At 39.6% G+C, this 25,301-nt stretch overlaps 1 protein-coding gene across 4 annotated transcripts in view; it reads right to left on the reverse strand.

Annotated features, from left to right (window-relative positions):
- Positions 1–1,836: 1,836 nt before the first annotated feature.
- Positions 1,837–25,301, reverse strand: part of lyst (lysosomal trafficking regulator) — a 59,949-nt gene continuing 36,484 nt past the window's right edge. The window contains exons 27-55 of one of the 4 annotated variants that reach the window (XM_022685227.2): positions 24,843–25,073; positions 23,917–24,083; positions 23,636–23,788; positions 22,509–22,670; positions 20,957–21,148; positions 19,775–19,965; positions 19,267–19,476; positions 18,042–18,218; positions 17,749–17,825; positions 17,475–17,663; positions 16,611–16,756; positions 15,748–15,844; positions 15,131–15,192; positions 14,949–15,004; positions 14,713–14,868; positions 14,007–14,251; positions 13,591–13,657; positions 13,312–13,468; positions 12,768–12,908; positions 11,971–12,188; positions 11,216–11,446; positions 10,368–10,557; positions 9,534–9,670; positions 8,519–8,617; positions 7,349–7,488; positions 7,107–7,204; positions 6,452–6,608; positions 5,611–5,682; positions 1,837–4,693 (exon numbers count right to left, since the gene is read on the reverse strand). In XM_022685227.2, coding sequence (XP_022540948.2) covers positions 4,555–4,693; positions 5,611–5,682; positions 6,452–6,608; positions 7,107–7,204; positions 7,349–7,488; positions 8,519–8,617; positions 9,534–9,670; positions 10,368–10,557; positions 11,216–11,446; positions 11,971–12,188; positions 12,768–12,908; positions 13,312–13,468; positions 13,591–13,657; positions 14,007–14,251; positions 14,713–14,868; positions 14,949–15,004; positions 15,131–15,192; positions 15,748–15,844; positions 16,611–16,756; positions 17,475–17,663; positions 17,749–17,825; positions 18,042–18,218; positions 19,267–19,476; positions 19,775–19,965; positions 20,957–21,148; positions 22,509–22,670; positions 23,636–23,788; positions 23,917–24,083; positions 24,843–25,073 — 4,357 coding nt within the window. In that variant the 3' untranslated portion in view covers positions 1,837–4,554. The remainder of the gene's footprint in view (positions 4,694–5,610; positions 5,683–6,451; positions 6,609–7,106; positions 7,205–7,348; positions 7,489–8,518; positions 8,618–9,533; positions 9,671–10,367; positions 10,558–11,215; positions 11,447–11,970; positions 12,189–12,767; positions 12,909–13,311; positions 13,469–13,590; positions 13,658–14,006; positions 14,252–14,712; positions 14,869–14,948; positions 15,005–15,130; positions 15,193–15,747; positions 15,845–16,610; positions 16,757–17,474; positions 17,664–17,748; positions 17,826–18,041; positions 18,219–19,266; positions 19,477–19,774; positions 19,966–20,956; positions 21,149–22,508; positions 22,671–23,635; positions 23,789–23,916; positions 24,084–24,842; positions 25,074–25,301) is intronic. The other 3 variants (XM_022685228.2, XM_007238535.4, XM_015602803.3) reach the window with 3 other exon arrangements.

Genomic DNA, 25,301 nt, shown 5'->3' on the forward strand with positions numbered 1-25,301 from the left:
GGAAGAGTAAGAGGAGGTAGAGTAAGGGGGAGGTAAGAGTTAAGGAGAAATAGAGTAATGGGAAAGGATGAGGTACAAGAAGAGGGGAGGAGGAGGTAGAGGAAGGGGGAAGATGGGAGAAGGATGACAAAATAAAGAGGAATAAGAGTAGGAGGGGAGAAGGAGAAAAGGGAAGGGAATAGATGATGGGAAGGAAAAAAATTGGGGAGTATAATATAGAGGCAGAGGGCAGGAGAACGAAGAGGGGAGGAGAAGGTAGAGAAAAGGGAGAGGAAGAGGTACAGGAAGAAGAGAAGGAGGAGGTAGAGGAAGAGAGTTGGAGGAGGAGGTAGAGTAAGTGGGGGATGAGGAAGAGGAGGAGGCAGTAGAGTAATGGGAGAGGAGGAGGTAGAGTAAGAGGGCTGGAGGAGGAGGAAGAGCAAGGGGGAGGATGATGGAAGAAGGAGGAGAAAAAAGAAGAGGAGTAAGAGTAATAGGGGAGGAAGTAAAAAGGGAAAGATGAAGATGAAGAGGAGGAAAAAGAGGGGAGGACAAAAAACTGGAGGAGATGAGGGCAGGAGAACGAAGAGGGGGAGGAGGAGGAAGGTGAGGAAAAGGGGAGGAGGAAGAGGAGAGTGTGAGATGAGTGAGGCACCTCTACCTTTTCCTCCTCCCCTCTTTCTCCCCATCTTCCTCCACCTCCCCTTTTCCCTTTTCCTCCTTCTTGTGCTGGGAATGAATAAAGGATAAATAAAAGAGTGATAATAAAAGGGGGGGGGGGTGGTATTGGGTCACGCGCACAGCTGCTTCACGCGCCTGTATCGCAGAGCAGCCTGGAGAGGCTTCCCCTGCTCCGTCTGTCGTCACCGCTGACGTCACCGGGTTTCCCAGCAGATCCGTCTTCTTCAGCATCAGGCTGCTCCGCTCTCGTCTGGAAGGCGTGGAGGCACTGGTGGGGAGCTCGGCTCGGTTCTGGAGGATCCTGGAGAAGTGGAGAGCGTGAAGTGTGGAGTGGGGATGACCGAGACACTGGTGGAGGAGATCGCACGCAGAGGGTACTATAAGTACACTGCAAAGTTTTAGTGGTTTAGTGATTGCTTGTCTACTCCATACGCATAGACTCGCTCTTAGAATTATGAAAGTGGGTGTGGCCCACGTATTAATATTATATATCAGAAATGTGGTCTTTTCATCAGTGAACCCAAGCTGTTTACATTGATACCTTTATTTAACTTTTAATAGGTCAGATAACAAGAAAACACTCAAAATGTGGAAGACAATATGCTGCATTTGAGGATGAGTATGGTGTGATGCTGTTAGGTAAACAGGAAGATGAAGAGGTTGTGATGACTGGACCAGTGGAAGATAAGGATGCTGTGATAAGTGGTTCTTTTCATGATGAGATAGAACACTTGTGTGCTTGAGGATGAGTATTGTGTGATGACTGCTACACGGGAGGACGAGTATTGTGTGATGACTGCTACACGAGAGGATAAGTATTGTGTGATGACTGCTACATGGGAGACAGAGTATTGTTTGATGACTGCTACAGCGGAGGATGAGTATTGTGTGATGACTGCTACACGGGGGGATGAGTATCATGGGATATAAGCTGGAGGATAATTACAATGCATTGACTTCTGCACTGGATGATGACTTAATACAGTGTGATTATTGATGCACAAGGGATTTAGTATGGTGTGATTACTTGAGTGTACTGGGGCACAAATGTGGTGAAGCCGAAAGAGAATTAAATTTTATGAGCCATCTTTCTGAACTGATAAATCTGGAATTTAATGGGGCCCTACATATAAGAAACCATCAGAAAATGCAAGAGAAATCACGCCACACATGAGCAAAGGTTCTTAAATACATATATTCATATTTATATATATTTATATATACTGTACTGATCATTTTATCCATTCATAGATACAAAATATAAGAAACATCTCATTCAGGTCTCTCTTTAGAAAAAAACATGACATTGGAAGGGAAATGGCAAGACGTACACCTTCCCAGGAAATCCAAGACTGAACTGGTTAACAAAACACCTGAAATTACAACATTTAACTGAACAAACAGAAATACAACCCCTTTTGTAAGTTTTTGCTGACTTTACGCTCACTTTTCACATGTTCGCCCGACATCGCAGGACACGTCTGCCTGCACTTCTTGACAACACGTTCACAACATCGGTAAAAATCAGATTCTTTCATAGTTCAGGTATCTGATGCTGTACAAATAACACAGTGAACAGAAAACACATGAGTGACACATGAGGAGAAGTGGAAAACCACTCCTTCCCCCAAAAAACAAAAGAAAAAATAAACGTAAAGACCCTTAGGTCACTGTCATCATCACTAACAGCTTCTCTACTATTAATGTACTGTAAAGTGAACACAATGAAGGCATAGGTAGGCTTTCTAAACAGTGATGTAATGAGGGAAAACAAATACGACAAAACAAAAACTAAACAAATACACACTGTAGTGAAACTCAAAACAAAGGACACACAACTTTCCCTTTGTACGATCTGCCCGTGACTGTAAGACGAACATTAATACGCTTCAACACGGACCATCGTTGGTCATCAATCGAAACGCTCCCTGCCAGGATATAAAAACACACCAGCTTTGGTCAAACCTCACTGCGCTCTTTCTGGAGGGTATTGAAGGTTTGGAAAGTTTAAATTTGGGGTTATATGTATTTTTTTTGCTTCTGAAAGACATTTTATGCAATACGTCCATGTTGATATTAGTGCAGGACAGTGGTGAACTTCCTGAGGCATACACTTCATTACCATACTGAAATGCACCATTACAAAACTACAGAATTACAAACCTCCAGCACTTTCTAACTTTCAATCTCTCTGTAATGAGAGGCGCTGTAACGCTCAATGATGATGGTCGTCAGTTTTCTGAATTGTTTGGGGGAAAAAAAAGTCCTGTAATTTTGAGTGGCCTTTAGTTACGCCTCCTTTTTATAAAAATATTTTTAATGAATACCCCTTTAAACCAAACCAGTATAAAATATAAAGAAGCAGATGACAGGCCCTCTTACAGCTCTCTCAGGTTCACATGTGTTTAATACACACCATTTTAGCGTCTGACGCACCTGATGTAGTCCTGGAATGTTCTTGAATGCGCATTAAGAAATTGCGAGCGAAATCTATACTGTGGTGATCAATAAAACTAAATAAAACTGAAATGGCTGGCTCATACAAACACTGAGGATGCGGCCCAGATGCGCACCAATAACTAATACTGACTAGTGTTTGAGTATGCAGCATGTAGTATAAATAAATGTGTGGAAATATATATATATATGAATATTCTCAAATATGTATAATAATACATGCTCAGTGCTCAGAACTGGTCTGTTTTTGAGTGTGATTCCAGTAGCCACTATTATTCTACAACTTGCAGGGAGAAAATGAGAAAAAGGTGCCGAAATTTGGAATGATATTAGAAATAAACAGTGGATATTGATGCAAGTGCACCTGGTATTACACAACCCTTCATCACTTTCTGTTCCAGAACTAAATGGGTTGTATTTTCACAACTAAATGTGTACCACATAAAATGAGTGTGGCGTATGCGATGCGATTGGGAACGGTTTGGGTTCTGTTGTTAAGAGAAAGAAATGGGTGGGTAGCTCTGCGTTTAGCTCTCATTCTCTCAAGAGAATTTACTATATATTTTGTGCATCATTTAACAGGGAGGAAAAGCTAATAAAACATAACGTGAAGATGAGCGACCCAGGCACTGCACAATAATCACATGCATGGCCGTACTCACGCGCACTGATTTGTGTTTTGTACGTGCACAAATGCATGCAGCTGGATGCAGCTGTTAGAGGGATCCAGTGCGCAGTGCACAGCAGATATTGAGCTCTACATCAACATCTTCAAAGCTTTAAACTTAAATAAAGAGACTCGCCAAAGATGCCTGAAGTTAGCCTGTTAAAGCACAGGCTGTCGTTGCAGTTTAAGAGAACATTGCTTTAGTGTTTATATATTTTTTGCAACAAATTCAGACAAATTTTGGCTTCAGTATGTATTTTTTGGAACTTCTCAGGCTGAGCGGGAACACGGGAGCCACTGAGACGAGAATGACTCTTTCAGAATTCAGAATCAGTAGCAGCTTTCAGATTCAAACACGAGCAAAATAATGAAAACACGAAACGTTATAACGACATGACAACAACCACACGAAACAAAAACAAAACAAATCAGAAATGAAGTGTGATTAAAAAAAAGAGGTGAGAAATGAAGAAAAGAACAAAAGCAGTGGTAAAAGGCCTTCATCATCTCAGTCAAACGTGGATACCCCATCACTCCTCCTGCATTCTGTATAATTTTATTTATATAAATAATACTTTTCTCATAGTGCATTAGCTTTAGCACACAGCGTGCTCTCTGAAGGATGTGGTCTCATGCCTTGAAGGGGTGTGGCTTCTTTGCCAGGGGGCAGGGTCTGGTGCATGCACGCCCCTCGACTTCCTGGAGGCGGGAGGAATCCTTCTGTCCAGTGAAGGACTGAGTCAGGACAAGGGCAGGCGGGCCGCAGGGCGTCAGCCCGCAGCGTAGCTGCTGAGGAACGAGTAGAACATGGGCAGCTTCATCCGCTGCTGGTCCCGCCGACACCAGGCGATCACCGTGCCCTCGCTGTTAGCCGTGTAGAGGTGGTGCCCGTCACACGAGAACGTAAGACTGGAAAAAAAGAGCAAAGCAGCAGAATTATACATTTAAAAATGGAGTTAGTCTACAAATCATCCTGTACAATTCAGGCAGTCATTATCAGATCTTTATTAGTGGTCAATTAGCTGGATTTGCTCTGAATAATATTTTATTCTTAACACAGCTCAAATACAGCATGATAGTGTGTTGGGTTGTAGTACAACATGATAACGGGTACAAACGTTTGTTGAAGAGCCCTCTCCTGTTCCACCCCAGCATTTCAAAATACAGCCGATGCTCCCAAAAGGCTTACAATGCTAGTAAGATGGGGCATAGCGTTGCCAATGAAAAGAAATCTGTATTTTTACATTACCAACAAGCTTAAAATAGCTCCACACTGGAAGAATTCTGAAGCCCTTACATTTTAAACAAGGCAAGTCATGATAAATCAACTGATGAGCACAAATAAAAGGTAGGACAGGGGAACATATTGCAAAATTAATTCTGTGCAAATTAAAATTATATAGATATTTTCAGAAACAATGAAGAAACTTGAATAAATGCTTTTCCACTAAATTCATTTTGAAATCTGTTTTCTAATGCTACCTTTTTGCATGCTATTTGAATGGAGAATAGACAAAAGTTCATACTCATTATCATGTTTCACTACAACCCAAGTCCATTTTTACATTTAACATCTCAGTAGACACATCAACAAATCACAATACTGTTTAGTACAAATAAGTCTTTTTAAATGTAATAAATTAAATTCAATGTATCCCTAATATATATATATATATATATATATATATATATATATATATATATATATATATATATATATATATATATATATATATATTAGGGATACATTGAATTTAATTTATTACATTTAAAAAGACTTATCTGTATGTGCAGAAAAAATATGACAGTATATAATCAGAGCATACCTTATTATAGGCTTGTTGGACTTGGGAAAGGTTATTTCTCTCACTGGCTTCAGGTCCCATGTGCTCCACAGCCTGAGAGTAGATGTGTGGGAGGAATGGAAGAGGGAGGGAATGAATGAGAGACAAATGAAAGAGCAGAACCAAGAAAAGAGATAAGAGGCTGGCATCGTCGCGCATTCAGAACACATACAGACACCAGGCCAAAAAGAAAACACCTCTATTTAGCAAAGAACACAGAGGTGGGGATGCAAATTCTTTTACAGAAACAATCAAATCAGATGCAGACTAGACAGAAAATGGAAACTGCAACTGTTTTGTGTTTCTAACAAAATAACTAAATGCAACTATAGAAAGCCGCTGTTGTATAATTAAAGGAAAATAAAAAGCCTAAAAACTAAAATCACATAAATCTTTAGCACATGGGAGACAGTTTGGAAACATTAATTATTAAGAACAGTGTTGGATAAGGATCACATTAAAAAGACAATGTGAACAGCCTAAAACTCAACAAAACTCTTATAAAGGAAGCCAGTGATTCCACCTAAAACGTGTAATCCTCAGCATTATCATCATCCTCCAAATACTAGTAAAACATGCTAAAACACACTACAGCATGCAGTAATCTCCAATATTACCTCCTATATTTAGAAGAGAAAACACATTTTTCTGTCGTGGTGTGTTACTGTTGTTTATTATGCCACATTTAAGTCCTTGGCTAATGTACTTCATCATTGGAAGTCGCTTTGGATAAAAGCGTCTGCTAAATGTAATGTAATTTAATGTAAAAATAAACATTGAAATTGTATAACTTTTTCCTGCTATAAAAAGGATGTCTGCTTACCTCACAACCCCGTTCTCCAGCCCGCCTGCTATCACATTAACAGACACCCCCTCCGGCTGATTAGAGAAGGCTACAGAGCAGATGATCTCTCTGCAGTGTACGTGACCAATCAGATCGCCATTCACTGTCCACAGTCGCAGGTCACTGCCTCCACCCACTGGTTGCAGGAGAACAATATTAAAAGTTGCGTGAGGATATCAAGAGTATAAATGCAACCCAGATGCTACATACAAAATGCAAATAAAAATGTTTCAGTAGTTTAACTACATAAACTCTAAAAATTATACTAGCTTTACTAGCCGCTGCTTCTAACTCCCAGTTACCGACTGAGTCAGATATGTAGCATGCCAAATATTTGCACAACGTTTGAGACTGGTCGAAGATCAGTTGGTGACGTATGAGCGAGTGTCTTTCACAAGTTCACAGTACATGACTGAGTGTGCTCAGAGAGATCCCTGATTTGCCTCAGAGCAGACTTTTTTTGTCTGCAATAAACAAAAACTGTTGGTGATTTTAAAACTGGGCTAAAATTGTGAAGTGTGAACCTGGCATTAGGAACAGAAAACCATATTGGTCTAGCCATAAAACCATTTAGCCCATGATAACATGTTCTAAACTAAACAAACAGTCAATACTGAACACAATGATAACTTACCTGAGTCACAGACCGTAGCGATGTCTCCGGTGGTCTCGCTTGCGGACACTGCGTTCACAGGGCTTTTATGACCGGTGAGACTTTGTACGTAGCATAACCTTAAACAAGAACCCTTCATTATTAACTTGCATTTGTCCTAAAAGTACAAAAACACTAGGACAGGACAGATGGTTCACAGGTTTTCTGTCTTTTACAGTTACAAATGTACAATAGATAAAACACAACCACTCAAACACACACACCTATTAAGATCCCAGATAATGCAGGTTCCATCTCGGCTGACGCTTATCAGGATGCTGTAAGGTTTGCAGACAAACAGACCTGTGACTTCATCTGTGTGGCCATACAAGTGAACCTGAGACTCCACGTCCATCTCAGAGGCCTAGAAAGAGAGAAAGGCCTTTTTAGTTCTAATCCTTATATTACTCCACACATACTGTGGAGTAATGCAACAAACTGTTTAATATTATTACTTTGCATTTGTGGTTAGCGTTTTGTGATTACACCACAGGTTAGCTAAAACATTTGATAGTGGTGTACATTTCAAATATAATATATTTGATATCAAATATAAAATTACATTTACATTCAAGGCATTTAGCTAAGGCTCTTATCCAGAGCAACTTACTCCTATTACAGAGGTGTGCCAGTGTAGTGTTAGGAGTCTTGCTCAAGGACTCTTATTGGTGTAGCACAGCATAGATACCCTGAAACTGAACCCCAGTTTCCCATATGGTAGCTCACTGGCAGGCAGTGGTGTTATCCACTGCACCACACCAATCACAATACAAAAAAAATAAGTATTTCATTGCTTTTTCCTTTGATGAGGATGTGAAAGGGTTAAGTTAAATTCTAAACAGAATAATGTCGCTTTAAATCACATAATGACTTAAACCAAGCTAAGATTCTGGCTTTACTTCACCATATGCTTCTTTAAATAGAGAAAGATTAATGAAAATCAGATTTAAGCACAAACACCACAAGCCTGTTTTTTTTGGTAGGAACGTGAGGTGAGGGCATGGGCGAGGCCCCACACCAGTGCGTAAATATCACTGGGTTTATTTAAACTGGCACCGTGACAGCAGCCCCTGCTTATCGCTCTGTGCCAATAAAGAGGGAGATAAGGGGAGATAGGTGGCAAGAGAGAGAGAGAGGCGGGTGGCAGCAGGGTTGTGTAACCTGCTCTCTGTCTGACTCTCAGACTCCGCCCACCTGTGGGCATCAGGAACTGTGTTTCTAGGGCAACGGGGAGATGACGAGCGAGGCCACTACAAACAGCGCGTGTGTTCTGAGGCTCTACAGGGAGTGATAATGGAGGTGGGTGGGAGCGTGGGTGGGCGCGTGGGCGTGGAGGCGGCGGAGAGGGGGAGAATGGGAGGAGGAGCGGGGGTCCGGTTGCCATGGTAACCTACCATGGTGGTGGAGAAGCGGTTGCTGTAGGCGGTGATGACTCCACACTTACTGCCCGTAAACAGCTGGCACCCGTCCGGCACCCAGGCACAACTCGTCACCTGAGAGAGAGAGATAAAGATAGAGAGATAAAGAGATGGATAGAGAGAGATTGTGAGAGAGAGAGAGTATAGAAGAGAATATGAGAGAGAGGAGGTCAGAGAGAATAAGAGAGAAAGAGACAGATAAGAAAAGAGAGAAACACAGAGAGTATAGGAGAGAATATAAGAGGGGGGTCAGAGAGAATAAGAAAGAGAAAGAAAGAGAGAGAGAGAGATGGTAAGAGAAAAAAGAGAGAGAGGGTAAGAGAAAATGAGAGAGAGAGAGAGGGTAAGAGAGAATGAGAGAAAAATAAAGAGAGGGAGTGAGAGAGAGAAAGAGACACTGCCTGTCAGAAACAGATAATGTAATAATAAGCAGAAATGCAGTGAAGGAAAAACGTGACTAATAGACTGATGAAATCAGTCAGTGCCCACAGTATATGGCACTGCCAGCACTGTGGCACCAACACTCGGCTAGCCACAGGCTTTGTTACAGCTGTGGTTGAACATTTATATACCAGAAAATAAATTCAGGGTAAAACAAAATTTACATAGAGTACAGGTGCTGTGAAATACTGTCCGGACAAATGGACCAAAACTGTCATTATGGACCCAAGCCTGACTTAGACTCAACTTTTTATTTTTAGTAAGTAGCACTTTAAAACTGATCTTTTTAACTACAATTTGTTGGTGCCTGTACTTCCTGATTTCTGCCATAAAAAAAGTTTCCATTGCTTTGCTTAGTGGTGATTGAGCAACATGCGAATCTCTTAATTTTAACCATGCAAAAGGCTTCAGACAAGTGGTGGAGCTGGCATGTGCGCCAATGTATCTAAAAAAAAAAAAAACAGATGCGCTGAGTTTGTGTCTGATTTTGTGTTTGATTATATTAGATCAGAAATATTTTTGTTGTGTTTGGTGAAGGTTGGTGTTGAACCTGGTGCAGTGGAGAGCACTGGATGAAGTTGATGGGCGGTTCACTCTGCTTGCTCTTGAGTCGCAGCATGTTGTCTGTGTAGCCCCAGCTCAGTATGGCCGACCACTGGATGTCTGTACTGTGCATACTTCTGACTCCTGTGAAACAGTGGGATGTGATTACAGAATTAGACATGTGGATATCTCGCTCTGCATTACTGTAGTTACTATGGCTCCTTTAGTTTTAATGCAACCTTGAGAAGAATGATCACAAGTTTACCCGCCTTCTGTTTCTGCAGTTCACTCTCATGAGTCTTTTTTAAGCATTTCATATCCTATAGGACAGTTTTGCTTCATCTTCAGTTTGACATGGGACATTAATGCAGCGTCCTCAGAGATTATACCAGAATTGTTTGGCTGTTTCTTGGACTCGTCTTAAACATAAAATGCTATTCAATTTGCAGCTTATGCTCTGAGACTATGGAACAGTCTACCACCAGCCTCTTTGTTCTCAGTTTTTAAATTGGGTCTAAAAACGTAGTTGTACAAATTGGCATTCGAACAGCGAGAGACTGTGGTCATAGTAATAGATGTTTTTAATGTCTTTTCTTTCTTGTGCCTTAATTCTTGCTGTTGAGCTTATTGTTTTTTGTTTTATCTCATGTATTTATAAAGCATTCTTTAAACAACTCTCGTTGGCCAAGGTGCTTTAAAAATGCTTTATAAATAAAACTTAATTTAGTTTACATTAATTTACGGGGCCCTATGCTTGGTAGGTAATGACTGTATAGGATGATATACACTTAATTATATATATATATATATTTAGCATATGAGTGCATGCTCGTGTCCCCACCCTGCTCTTTGCTGTAGATCATCATTAGGCAGAACTTGCGAGAGAGGCCACAGATGGCGCGGGTGGGCAGCGCCAGCAGGGAGCCGAAGCGCTCTCCGTGGGGCTGGCTGAAACACACCACTGGGTCGGGAGCACTGGGCGAGCCCACGTATTCGCCCCATTTCAGCCCCTTGATCCACGGCAGAGGACTCTGGGGGGTAAAGGGTAAACAAACAACAGCATTAGAAAAAAGAAAACTAGTGACATCATCGAACCTCTATTACTGTGCATCTCGACACCCTTAATATTAAATATGTAACCACAGGTTTGGTATGATTTATTGTGTATTAACACTATCAGTGGAATTAAATACGTTTTAAATCTATATATATATATATATATATATATATATATATATATATATATATATATATATATATATATATATATATATATATAACCACCACATACATATACATATACATACAACCATAACATTTTGTGTGTTTTATATAACAACACAATCCTAGCATTATAAGACATCATGAGAAAATAAAATGTTTACATTTTTACAAATGTTTCTAATTTCTAATCAAATCTAACATTTCTTTTCTCTTTGTTTATTTTCAGTTCATCAGTTTGCAGAGAATAAACTAGTGCTTTTTCCTTCTTTTCCATAATTTGAACTGATGTTGTGACGTCTTTGAAATTCAACTGGTTCTCAAACTTAATGCATGAAATATGTTTATAAGCTATGAATTATTTGCAATTAATGACAGCAAATTATGTGATAAATTACACCCCTACTCATTTCATAATTTAATGTAAGTGTATAGATATGATGTAATTGTGTAGTGGGGTGGTCTCACTGGGTAGGTGACCTCCTTGGCCTGCTCACGACTCTCCCTGAAGGCCAGCTGAACCAGCAGGCCCATCGCTGCGGGCAGCTCTCCTTCCATCATGAGTTTGGGTCCAGCCCGGCTGATGTGGGTGGCGTTAAACAGCTGTCTGGGCGTCTGGCCGTATGTCTTGATCATGGTCTCCAGGGCGCGCCTCTGCACAGGGTCCTCCACTGCCGACACGTCCATGCCAAAATACGTCTACAAAACACAGGCAAACATATTAGGGTTTTTTTCCTGTTTTTTTTTTTTTTAATTGCTGGCCTGCTACATGTTTCAGAATGAAATAAAACTGAAGAAAAAGTAGTAGCTTTTTGCCAACATTATTTATTGTTTATTTAATTTATTTATTGCTTACTTAAAAAGTTTTTTTATTTCATATTTTAATTATATTTTTTTTACTACTATAGTCCACTGTTGTGAAGAAGCAAAATGTTATGAACAAAATGTACATAAAGTGCTTTCTTAAAAAAAGTTATATTATTTATTATAAATATAAAAATATAATCTTATTTCTTTGCAATACTATTTTTTACCTTGTTTATTTGTTAATAAAGGCTCCAACAAAGCTCCAAACTAGCTGTTTTTACAGCCGTCCCAAACAAAAAATCCATCTCGCAATGTATTACTTTAATGTACCATTACTGCTGTATTTAAGTGCATATTTCCTAAACTGCTGTAGTGTCATCAGCTGTTTGGATGATATTAAATGTAAGAAAACAAACCGCTGGATGGAAGACGTTGATGGCGTGGATGGCAGCCTTGCCCTTCTGCTTCAGGCCAAAGACCAGATCGATCCACTGGCAAAGCGTCTGAGACACCTGGTCCGATTCCAGGGCCTGTCTGTGGATCAGGACGAAGAGCCGGGGGTCGTTTCGGGCCCAGGGGGGCAGATTCACGTGATTGACCCGTTCACTGTTCTGACGAACCCCAAAATCAAACCCTGAAACACGATATTAACAATAAACATTAGAGAGTGGACACAATATGTCAACTGATAAGACGTCTAAGCAGATTTTTTTTAAGAACTAGGTCTAAAAAAATAAAATAAATAAAAGTAGGCAATCATAATTTTACGATTTAGAATAAAAAAAAAATCAACCTCATTCCAATATATAGTTCTGCATATATATATAGTGCAGTTTTAAACTTCTTTTACATGTTTGAAAAGCATGTGTTTTGAGTGACGATTGTATGTGTGTGATGAACCAGCCTACTCTTCCTTGATCGGCTGGACTTGGCTGCATGCATGCTCATTTGCATAAAGTTTGAACACAACCATGCAGCACACAGCAGCTCTCTCCAGTGAGCGGAATAGGATGTGGGGAGGCATTGCCAGAGCTGACAATACAGCATTTTAGATGTGAATCATTGACCGTTTTTATATTTAACCTGTAACGCATGCATTTAATGATAAGTAAAAAAAAAAAAAGTTGTGCTTTTAGTCTGTTCAACAGCTGTAGAATTGTGTTTAATCAGAACAATTCTTACAGTGATCACAAAAGGTTAAATGACTAAATACCTTCTCTGTTGACCAGAAACTCAGGCAGGTAGAAGAACTCTGGGATGAGCTCCTTAACGTCAGTCATGGACTCATAGGAGGACAGTCTCCAAGTGGTGTTCATGGAGTGGAAGGTTCGGTCGGGAATATCAAAGCTCTGGTCTGTAAGGATTAGACACAAATGGCATTTTGTTGATGGTACTTTCGTTAACATGAATAACCCCGGCTTTGGGGAACAGGACATTAAGGTATAAAAGAATAGAGGGAGTGAGGGAGGGGAAGGGGAAATAGATAATGTACAAAAGGTTGAAACAGCTTTTAAAGCCTAATGCATGCTGCTCAAGACTTCAGAACACCCTGTTCACTTCACAGCAGCCTTTTAAAGCTCTGTGTCTACGGCCTGTTTGAAGATCTGGCGGCCCGGGAAGCGCAGGTGCTGCTCAACATTCGGCCCAACATAATGCAGGATGTTAATCACTGTAAATACTGGAGGCTTTTCTATTCAACACGCTGCACCTGCACAATCTCTCAGACTGCGAACGTCTACATTAGAGCAGGAGATCACCTTGGTATGCCAGGAACATTTTGGTGAAGGGTGGCATCCTGACCAGGAAATGGAGGACGGTTCCACTGTTGGAGTAGTGAGAACCGTAATGGTACGGCTGCACGGGTGGCATGGGGTCATCCTCGCGGGCACCCTTCTTATACTCCTCTTCCAAATACTGCAATCAAAGACAGATATGCAGAGTTAGTTCTGATATAATTCATGCATCTAAGCATTATATATAAAAAAATGCATATTAATTGATGAATGCATGCAAACAAGAACAGGCTAAAGCATTACCCGGTAGTTGTCCACATATCTGTCCTCTTTCTCTTTGGACTGGACCGCAATTGGTTTGCTTAGGTTTCTGTTTTTTTTTGTTTTTTTTTTGGAAAAAGAAAGCTACTTTAAAAAATGGGTAACATAATGCAGATTTTGGTTTTAGAAAATATTTGATACACGTTGCCAGGCTGTAGTGGTACATTTTAAATAGTATTTGATAACCTATTCTGATTTACATAGATAATATGGATTACTGTAATGTGGATTACTGTATACTATACTATCACTGTCATTTATATGCTGCTGTCATTAATACGCATATTTTAACAAATGCCACCTTCAAATACACTAACAATTCATATAAATTTTTACAAATATTCTTTTTACAACTGTATAATTGTAAATCTAAATACATTTAATCAATGGTGCTTTACCTGTAGATATTTGGGTCCTGCAGGTCCAGGGTCTCGCTGACGTAGTCTCTCAGGATGAAAGGAAAGACTGGGTACTGCATCAGGTCGTTAAAGGAACGTCCTGCATGCTTATTGAGATGGGTGAGGTACTCAAAATTGGTGATTTGGCTGGAGCCCCACAGCTGAGTGAGGGCACTGATGTTGTCATACTCCAGCAAATTAGGCAGCTCAGAGGTGAGGATGTTGTGGTAAACATCATCACGGAACTGAAGGAGATAAGAAAAGAAAAGATGGAATAACAGCAGGAGACACAAACAATGAGGAACACATATTGGATGAAATTTTGAGGACAATGGCCTCCTCTGATGTCAGCCAATGTGATTAGAGGAAAGCGCCACATCCCCATCTCTGACACACTAACCAACAGATGCCTGTGTTGGCCAACATCACAATGTCAGTATTGTGTATAACACCATAATGGCAGTATATAAGTCTGCTAAGCAAATCAAAGCCCTGACAGTCCCTTTTCATTATAGGATTAAGCAAATAATATGTGCAACTGACTACGTTATTTTGCCAATTAATAAAAAACACTATATAGTAAGGCAATATAAAGTGGAGCAACAAGGATCTGCTTTTGTGAACGTATCATCATAAAGCATTGTGTTTTATCAGAATAAAACTAAAGATGATCAGTACTCCACGCAAATTCAAAGACCAGCTTTACCTTCGTGTTGTCAAATGCCAGCAGCAGAGTTCGCCCATTAGTAAGGAAGATTTCCACAGCATTGTCTCTGAGCTGCCACCAGCGCTTATGCACCTCCTTTATCTCCTCATAGGTCCAGCAGAAAGAGGCGGGCTCGGTCTCTCCGTGAGGAGTCTGCTGAAAAATAAAGGCCTTTTAGCCTGAGAGAAGCGCATTCAGAAACACAGAAACATCCAACAATTTACTGCTGAGCTAACCTGACTGTCACTGGCCTCAGCTGCATTGTCCTCCACAAAGTACATCCCTGATTTCCCTGCGGAAACAAAGAACACAGCATTGCATTCCAGACGTCACCGCAGACAGGGCTGAAATAAAACAACAACAACATGCAAAAACATAAAAAATATATAATTTTATCTGCTCTTTTATACAGCCTTACCCAGCAGCAGTTCTCCTGCGGTTTCTCTAGAGGGCGCTACGCTTATGCACCTCCGTGTAAACCTAAAGAGAAAGAAATAGCAGACAGATGGCAGGTCTGAAGTCTCTCCAGTAAAAAAAAACAGTTTATTTCCATGTTTTTCATCTTCCAAAGCAATATATTTATAATGCTGTAGTGCTAAACTCAGTATGCCACCAGATATATCAGTTGCAACACATCAACTATGCAGAAACACGTTCTAACAATTCAATTACTTACCATCAATTACTACCAAAACCACAAACACTTGCATTTATGCTTAAATTGTGAGGTGTTATTTTGTGAATGGGGCTGGACACTGTCCCCCTTGCTCATGACAAGGCTAGGTGAATTATGTAATTAGTGTTCCTTTAAGATTTCATAGAAAGCATTCCTGGGATAGTCATGATACTAATTCTTGTACTAACTCAAGTGCCATTTCAGTATATCTAAACATGCTGCACATGCTCTTATCCAGAGTGGCTAACATTAGCTTCATGTTACAGAGGTGTAACAGAAACATTCAGCTGTGAGTCAGTCACATACACTACGCTTTAGAACCAGTGGGAGTAATGTGGTGGGAGATATGGTGTGTGTACCTGATGGGCTCACTCGTAGCTTTATCCTTTACAGTGGAGGAAAACGATGAATGGGTCTTGTCTTCAAATAAGAAGGCCAGCGAGGCTTTAACAGTGTCTGTTTAGGGAGTGGTCAGAAGTCAGTTAAATTACATAAATCAGTGGTTCTCAAACATTTTAGATCAAAAAGTTAAAGTACCACCAACAAGTCATTCACAGCAACATATGCAAGCGAACTAGGGGTGAACAATATGGACACATTATGTAATGTGTAATATTTTGCTGTTGAATATCCTGATGAATTAATACTATTGAAATGTATCCTCCAAATTCCAAAAGAAATGCTGCAAAACGAGTTTTATTTCAAAGTTCATGACATTTGAAGAAAATTATGTTTTTGTATGATAATGACGAAGCCTACGTTCACATTATACACAGCTCAGATTTGAGCAATGTGGCTTGTAATGTGAACGAATCTTTCCCTGAAACACCTCACATGCTGCATATTGATACCTGTATAAACGTCTCCTTCTTCACCAACAACAAAAAACCTCATATTTGGGAGACGAGAGATTTGTAGCTTTATAAAGGGAAATGGATGTGTTAGCAGCTCATATGTGGAGCATCTTTTGCTGTTTTTTGCAGCTATAGCTGCACAGCTGCACCAAGAGATGTGTGGATACGAAAGAGAAGCACAAAGTGCTAATGCTAATGCTAATGCGTAAAAGCAAAAAGACGCATGAATTCAGATCTGAGCCAGACTGAGCAAAACATTTGATTTAAGTCGCTTCAGCCTGGTAATGTTAACGTAGCCAATATATCATATGTATAATCTTTTGATTTTATACATTAAGTAAGTCATTATGTATGGAAGCAGAGCACACCTTCCGGTTTGTGGCGGTCCTTGAGAAGGTATTTATTGGGGATGGTGAGGTAGCAGCGCTGCAGACGCCTGCGCTCCCGGTTGGGCCCCTCAGTCGGGTCCAGCTGCCATGAAGTGGGGTAACATGACTGATCATACCACACCGCCCTGAATATACATGCAAACAACCACCCAGCACATTAATAAATCTTACAATTTATAAAAAAAATATAAGCTACATGTACGGATACTGTAATGTAAAGTCACAAAGAGAGCCCCTACTTTCTTACCACCACTTGCGATCACTAGTTCCAGGGGTTATCAATATAAATGTGCAGTTATACATTTTATTTATAATATAAATTACATCATACAAGACTTTTTAGACCACTTTTTTTTCAAGTTATCCATCACAGTATATGCAGTAAAATTTTCCCTCTAAAGCTGGAAGTGTAATTTTCTCTGTACTGTAAGATATCACTAAAGCACAGACTTTGCACATGCATTTCTGGACAAGCTGCAAGATACCGAAGCATTACTGAAAGTGTAAGGAGCATGTGGATTTGTGGACTTTTTTGAGGCAGAAAGTCAGAAAATGCCCCAAAAATGAAATTCCCTAAATATACTGATGTACAGATAAAGAAACACATAGAATACAGTATGAAAATGTAAAAATTAATATAGTTCTTTGTTTATGAATAAAAGCGCATTCATTATGTTATTTTAGAAATACAAATATGGGATATGGAGATAAAAGTGCTCCATAATACTGCTTTAATTTTTTTTAGGTTGTGCTCACAGGGAAAAGGTTCTGAGAGTCTCTAGGATCTTTATTCTGACATTAATTAATGTGTGATGCAGTTTAATTAAAAGCACGGGAGCTGACCGGTCGTGGGTGAGCTGCTGCACCAGCTCCTGCCAGTGGCGGCTGGCACTCAGGTCGGTCTTGTAGAGCCCGCGGATGTGCTGGATGACCTTCTTCCTCTCCATGCCCTGTCTCAGAGAGATGTTCTGAGTGATGTCTGCAGCGATCTTGGAAATGTCCTTCGATTTACCGTCCAGCCTCTGCATCAGACTGAGGAGAAAGAGCGTGGCGTTATAAACTGTGAATTATAAAATACAGATTATAAACAACAGTACACAAAGGCTCATAAACTTACATTTTTTGAGCGCTGGACAATTTCTTCTCCCATGCACCTCTGCTTGTTCTTTCCTCAGACTCATATTTGAGCTGTTCCTATACATTATTAAGAAATTAAGACCATTCAAATAAACATAGATAATAGAACTATATGGCCTTGCAAAATAAATAAATATATAGAAAATATATATTTTATCTGCTATATTTGATGAGTGCTCACAAATTATCAAAAAATGTCCCTGTATTTTTTTAGTATCTGTCCATTGACATTGATTACAACTTAGCTCTGTTGTAACAGAGAAGGGTGCTAACCTCTTTAATGGCTTTTAGGAGGTCCGGCTTGGGTGGGGCGTTGGGTGGGATGCAGCGATGGCCGCACAGCTTCAGTGAGGTCATAAAGGTGTTTGCAGCAGCCTGTTCTTCCTTACTGAGACTGTCTTTGTGGTCATGCAGCATCTCATACAGGTACAGCGCAAGCTTGGGCCCATGCTAATAAACAATTGAATAAAGATCACAGGTAGTTTTCATTCTACAAGTCAACCAATATAATGGAAAAAAAGAGATTTTAATTATTATTTATGTATTTAAGATAATAAACACAGAACTGAAATAAATAATAGACATAAAACAACAATAAACAAGAAATACAAAACATACTTTTATCAGGTTACTTCATCAGTTTTTGAGGTTTCAGGGTGTTCCTCTTACAACCTATTCTAACTGCCTCTTTATTTCTTATTTCTTATCAGTGTTATGTGGTCAGTGAAGCTGATAACATCTGTATATAAATTTAGGCGCCACACTACTAAATGAATCCTGCAGGCCTGTCACAATAACACTTTTTTTGTGGATGATATCTCGTCAAAACATTATTGCGATAAAAAATATTAGTCATTATTTTAAAATGTAATGCCATTGACATAAAAAGGAATAGTATAACCATTTAGCAATTATACCATTTAAGATAATAAAAACTTGCAATTACTCATGGTTTGGAAAATACATTTTTTGTGCACACTGTGTGTATGGAGTCGCAGTTACTGAAGCATTGGTCATTTAGCATGACTGGCTAAAATACTGTAGAAGTGAAAAACGTACATGTTTGATTCTAATATTTGTAATTTCTTTATGTTTTTTGCTCATTTAAGCTACAAATAGAGAAAGGGGAGAGAGAGAGAGAGAGAGAGAGAGAGAGAGAGAGTGATAGAGAGAGGAAGAGAGGATGTTGCTGCTATGGAAACTGCAGGAGCTGGATGTGAGGATGTGGTGTATGTACTGTAGGTCAGGTTGAGCTCAGGCAGCAGCAGCTCTTTACTGCATCTCATACTACATCTGATCCAACACACACACAGCTCCAAGATCAGATTCACAGATCTGATAACTGATAAATTCAGCACCGAAAATAAACCTAATCAGTGTGCGGTCCAAAGCACAATTTATGTGTAAACTTAATTATTCGGTTCAGTTTTCTGAGGACAGGCTGGATATATGAGGACCAATATTTGGATTCTGTCATAGTATGTATCTGATGGCTCACCTCCAGGCCAGGGCTCAGACTCTCCCTCAGGATGTCCGGATGGTTCTGCTCATTGACAAACTCCAGGGCCTCCTTCCGGTCCTCCAGAGGAAGTGACGGACTGAGGGTGTGCACCAGGAGGCGGCCAATCTGGACCCTGAATGTGTCTCGACAGGACCAGAGAATGCGACGCCACTGCTGTCGAGGAGCTCCACCGCGACCCACGCTGCCCTGCAGGAGGAAACTTGATTAACTTGATCCAAGTAGGATTTGCTCAGTATCCTTAGATGCTAACACTTTAACACTTTGTTTTATAAATTGCTTGTTGCTTCATATGTGAAAGATTAAACAGTATAATACAAAAATAACACTACTTAACACCATCAACAATTAGCAGCTACAATAATCACAGCTTGACACATTTTATAATTAACTCTAAAGCCTCAAATCTCCCAAGGACAGCGTACGTACATATGCAATAAAAATATATCTGTCAATGAGGCTCTTCAGTGTGCTTCATGCCACTAACCAGGCCAATCTTTATGCCGTCCATCATCAGCTTTAGCAGGTCCTTCTGGAAGCTCCTCATATTAGCCAGTGGGAACTGAGCAGGGGGCGTGAAGACATTCTCATCTACCTGCTCACCAGGTAAAGGAGTGGTCGCCATGTGATCAGGAGACTCCGGAAAGTTCAGAAGGTCAAAAAAGTCCTTACTGTTGTCTGTTGAGTAATGAAGCATACATACATACAGTATTATAATTTAAATAAAATATACTGCTACATGTATATAAACTTAGGATGCAGGATTCATCATACATAAAGTACCAGACACATGTTTGGACACCAATTCTCAAGCCTCAATAAGCCTTTTTTCTTTATTTTTCTTATTTTCTACATTGTAGATTAATATTGAGGACATTGGAGCTGTGGAAAACACATATGGAACTACGTAATAAACCTTCACAATCACCCGCCTTAAACTGAGCTGGTTTTAAAACATAAGTTGGCATGCAGAGTAGGGCTGTAACGATACACTCTGATCACAATTCGATTTGATTTACGATACTGAGTTCACAACTCGTTTTTTTTCCACGATACTTTAATTAGATGTGAATTAAGAAAATTATTTATTTTTTTCTGAAGTGCAAACAATAGGGGTGTAACGATGCACTCTGCTGACTATTTGATTTAACTCACAATTCTGGATTCCGGATTCAATTTTCTTAAATTCCTTAGCTTATAAAAAGAGCCAAATGCACCTTATATAAATTCTGCATGTATAAATATTTGTATAAGTACTATTTATTATTAAGTATTATAAGTACTGTTTTAAGCAAAAAGTGGTTGCATGATAGACGTCAGTATAAAATGATTGGCATGTCTTCTGCACTTTGTTCACACCCACTGGTTCTCTGGCCCTCCATCATGATGCATCGTATCACAATGAATCGTTACACCCAAAGCAGCACCAAATGCTCAGCATCTCTGGAACCGTTCAAAGGTAAAGCTGCAACTGTGAAGAATCTAAAGTATCAAATGTATTCCAGATTGTTTAGTACTTTTAGTATTGTGTTCCTATAGTTTTAAAGTCTTTAATATTAACATAGTACACATAAAATAATACAAATGTCAGATACAAATATAAGAAAATGTGTGCTAAATTTTGACTTGTACTCTGCATTGTTAAGTCGTATTTGTGGCTGAGATTTACCGTAGTATATGATTCTGTTGACAGCCAGGACGACGAGCCTCTGCAGTCTCTGAATGAACTCTGTCTCGCTGGCTCTGATGGGGTTCTCCTGGCTCATCCGGCGCTGCATCATCTGGGTCAGCTCATCACTGGCCACCGAGCGCATCCGCATCAGCAAGGAGTCTGACTGTATTAACGAGAGCCTCCGCTGGCCTGGAACACACACACACATACACAGAGATGGAGGATTTCTGTTTTTTTAAAGGCAAAAAACTGTGAAATATTTAAATATAACCGTGAATCAATTCTCAAATTATTCACTGTTACTTTACTGTAACACACACACACACACATTGCATCACACAACTGTTTATTCAGTCTGAATGCCTTTCTTTGCCCTCATCAACCGATGATGAGCATTCTGGCAAAGAAGTAAAAGGAGGAGAAGAAAGAATGAAATAATAATCAAAAAAATATATATATAGACTTTATAACTAATAATTTAGAAGAGCATAAGGAGGAGAAAAATAAGCAGAAGAGAAGAACCAGATAAAGATAATAAAGAACAACCAGAAGAATAATAACAAAAAAGAAGAACTTAGCAGCACACTGAGAAGAACCCCTTGCAACCAGAGTCAGTGCCTTCAGATGAGCTACTGAGAAGACACAAGAACTCACTCCAAATCCTGAATATTGGAACACAACTCAATCTGAAGTACATGGGCTTTGGAAGATGGATGAATCAAACCAAACCAAAACCAAATGGATGCCATCAAACCAAGCTGAAGTGCTTGAATTTTTGCACCAGGAGTGGAATAAAGTTATCCAAAAGCGGTGTGTAAGACTTGTGGAGAAGAACATGCCAAGATGCATGAAAACTGTGATTAAAAAACAGGGTTATTCCACCAAATATTGATTTCTGAACTCTTCAAACTGTATGAATATGAAGTTATTATTTAACTTATATAATATAACTTATTATTTAAGGTCTAAAAGCTCTACATCTTTTTTGTTATTTCAGCCATTTCTCATTTTCTGCAAATAAATGCTCTAAATGACAATTTGGAAGAAATGTTGTCCGTAGTTTATAGAATAAAACAAAAAATATAATTTTAATTAACTGAAGTGGTCTCTTAATTTTTACAGTGATGTAGATCACGTTAAAAATAGTGAACAAATTAATAATTAATAATTATTCATATCGGTAATTCACTGAGTTGTTGTTGGCCTGTATTTTTCACTCTGATTTTCTGCGATGCAACATCATCAATTTTCAAGTGGTGATTTCAGCATTCAAATACTGGCCAATAGAACGGTTTAATTAGTATCTGATCACCCATGCACAACCCTAGCCTACACACACTTAATCAAACATCTCAAACATGCACCAAAATCATCACAATTACAGTTTAAACAGTGGATAATCACACAGTGGGGCACCAGTAATCAGGTGGTGTACTGGGCAGAGTAGTAGAGCAGTCATGCAGTTAGGGAGTGGGGGGGGGGGGTCAGTGAGTCCACTGCACACAGAGCCGGAAATGTGACGGAGGGCAGGGCGGAGCCGGGGGGCTACCTGCATCAGTGGGGAAAACAAAGGAACAGGATCCTGTAGGGGATGGAATGGGGGAGTCCTGGGACAGGAAACTGAATGCAGGGGGTAAGGGGATCTGGCCGTAGGAGCAGTAGTGTTGCCGAGGGATGCGGGGAATTATGGAATCTTTCAGGCCCAATGAACCTTGAGGGGCGTTTGGAACAAAAAAAAAAAAAGAAGAAGAAAAAAGGAAAAGAAAAAACAAACACCACAAATATGAATATTTAAACAATTGCTGATAAACACTCATTTACTGACACCACATTTTTATAATTATTTTTTTAAGGAAATTAAAGGTTAAGCTTAAATTCTGTACTGACACTCCCTCCCCAGCTTTCAAAATGAGTGGGCCAGTCACCCAGTCATCTTTTGCTCAGCCAACAGAAAGGGCGTAATGTGAAATAAACCAATCAGCGTGTCATTTGTTCATCATTCCCTTTAAGAGCCAGTTGAGCTCTGACTTTGGCAGATTGCTATTTTAACAGTGCAGCGCTTCTGCACTTCTCAGCAGAAGAAACTGACCTGCTTGTTCACGCTGTGAAGGTACACGAGCAGATCATTTACAGTAACAGCAATGTTATTTTACTTTGTATTCTGTTTAAGTAAGTGTTGGGTTCATGAATGTGTATAACACTTCTAGATCACCCCACCAGCTATTTAATCGCTATTTAAATGGTGAAGGGGCAAGGCGTAAAAATAAGTCATTATGATTTAAACAGAAGCCAGTTACAAAAACATTTTGATATGGTTTATGATATCTTTCCACATATCAATGGTTTTACCTAAAGCCCCCTTAAATCTACAGCATGATCGTTTGTATATTGTATATTGTATATAGTATTGGAAATTGACTGCGCTGTGGACGAGAGGGCCAGATAATTAATAATTTTAAATATTTTATTCCAATAAAAACAGTGTATAAATGTGTGGCCAGCCAGAGCGAGTGTAACTAACATCAATAAATGCCAGATAGCCGTGTACCTCTCTAAAGGGTGTAAGACGTTGAGTGTCTGACACACTGTGAGACGCCCTGGCATCCTAGTAATCCGCATAACAGCTGTTTTCTTCACAGCCAGAATCACAGTGAGACAGATGGTGATGGTGCTCACCTGCAATGCTTTTGCGTTTCTGATGGAGAGCGTGATGTGGAGAAGTCGGGACCTGAATAGACGAGCTTGTTTTCTGGGGGTCCTGGTGGGCTGTCGTCTTAATGAAGTCGATGGCTGACTGGAGGACACGGAACTGTAGGGCCATCGCCATTTCTAACAGACAAACAGACAGATAGACAGACAAATAAATAGAACAGTCGATTTTGTTAAAGATTCATATCATGTAACAGGTTATAGATTTTAAAGCTGAAATGAGTTTTAGTGATATGAGCATCATTTACCCTGAGTACGGCGTACTTTGCTGCCCTGCATGAAGCCCAGCAGGGTGATGAGATCCTCGATGATGCGGAAATACTGCGAGCCGGAGGAGCTGCAGGCGTGGATGGTCACCACCACCAGAAGTTGCTGGATGTCACACACCAGCAGCTTGTAGTCATTTGGAGGAATTCTGTGGAAAGAAAATAAATATATTTTTTGGAACAACAAAGTTTTGAAAAAGCATCTAAAAATCTTCAGCTTCTAAAAATCCAGGCAGCTGTGGGATTCTAGATGGTGAATGCTCTTAATAACTAGGGTTCTATGTTCTTTGCTCGTCACAAAATGTCATTTATTTGTTTGTTTGTGTTTATAATGCTGTGAATTATGCTACAGCAGCAGTAGTTTTTATTTTCCTTCCAAAAATGAAAGAACATTCATGCCACAGAGGATCAGTGGCTAAATGATTTGGTTTCATATATGGAAAAAATGGTCAGCATAAAGACTGTAAATACTGTGGAGGACATTCTGTTTTAACAGCAATCAATTTCAAGATTTATTTGAAATACTTTATAACAACTAATGACTATACTAAACTATACAATAATAATAAAGATAAATAATTAAAACATTTATTTATATCGGTTTGGGTGAGTGAGAATATATGTAGACACACATCTAAATATATTTATTTAGCACAGGTAGAGTATTATATAGAGCATAATATAAATTAAATATTATATAGAAATCTGAGAAATATGAAAAGAAAAAGGGCACCTTTTTTTTTTTACCTTATTTTTAGTTAAACATGCAAGGAAACCTCTTTGCCATGAAACATGCATTTGATAAAGCTTCTATAAGAACAGACAGCAAGCCCAACAAGCTGAAGAATACTAACTACAACAATCTGTGATATTAAACACCATCACTCCTAGAATATTGCAGACATTACCCGTTCTCCAGGCCATTGAGGGTGGACAGTGTGTTGATGAGCACGTAGAGCAGGCCGTGGTCCAGCAGGATGTCGGCCAGTTTCGGGCAGGTGTTCAGGAGCTGCAGCAGTACACACATGGCATTGTGGACCAGAGAGTTCTCATACAGCGAGTTCTCCAGCAGCCCGAGCATGGGCACCACAGACCGTTTCCTGAACGGAGAGATGCTTTCCATGTCCTCCAGGTCCAGACTAGAGGAAAGGGGACACAGAAACGTTTAGCAGTGTAGTATGATTAAAGCCTCAGAAAAGGCAAATAAATGAATGAAAGAGTGAATCAATAAATACACAATGGATACAGAGCCTGATTAAATGTGTATAATGAGTTACGAAAGAATTTTCCACATTATATAAAAAAAATGACAAATCGGACATGTACAAAAAAACTTAATAAATCAATAAACCAATCATTAATTGACT

Source organism: Astyanax mexicanus, chromosome 7 (assembly GCF_023375975.1).
Source record: "Astyanax mexicanus isolate ESR-SI-001 chromosome 7, AstMex3_surface, whole genome shotgun sequence".
NCBI lineage: Eukaryota > Metazoa > Chordata > Actinopteri > Characiformes > Acestrorhamphidae > Astyanax > Astyanax mexicanus.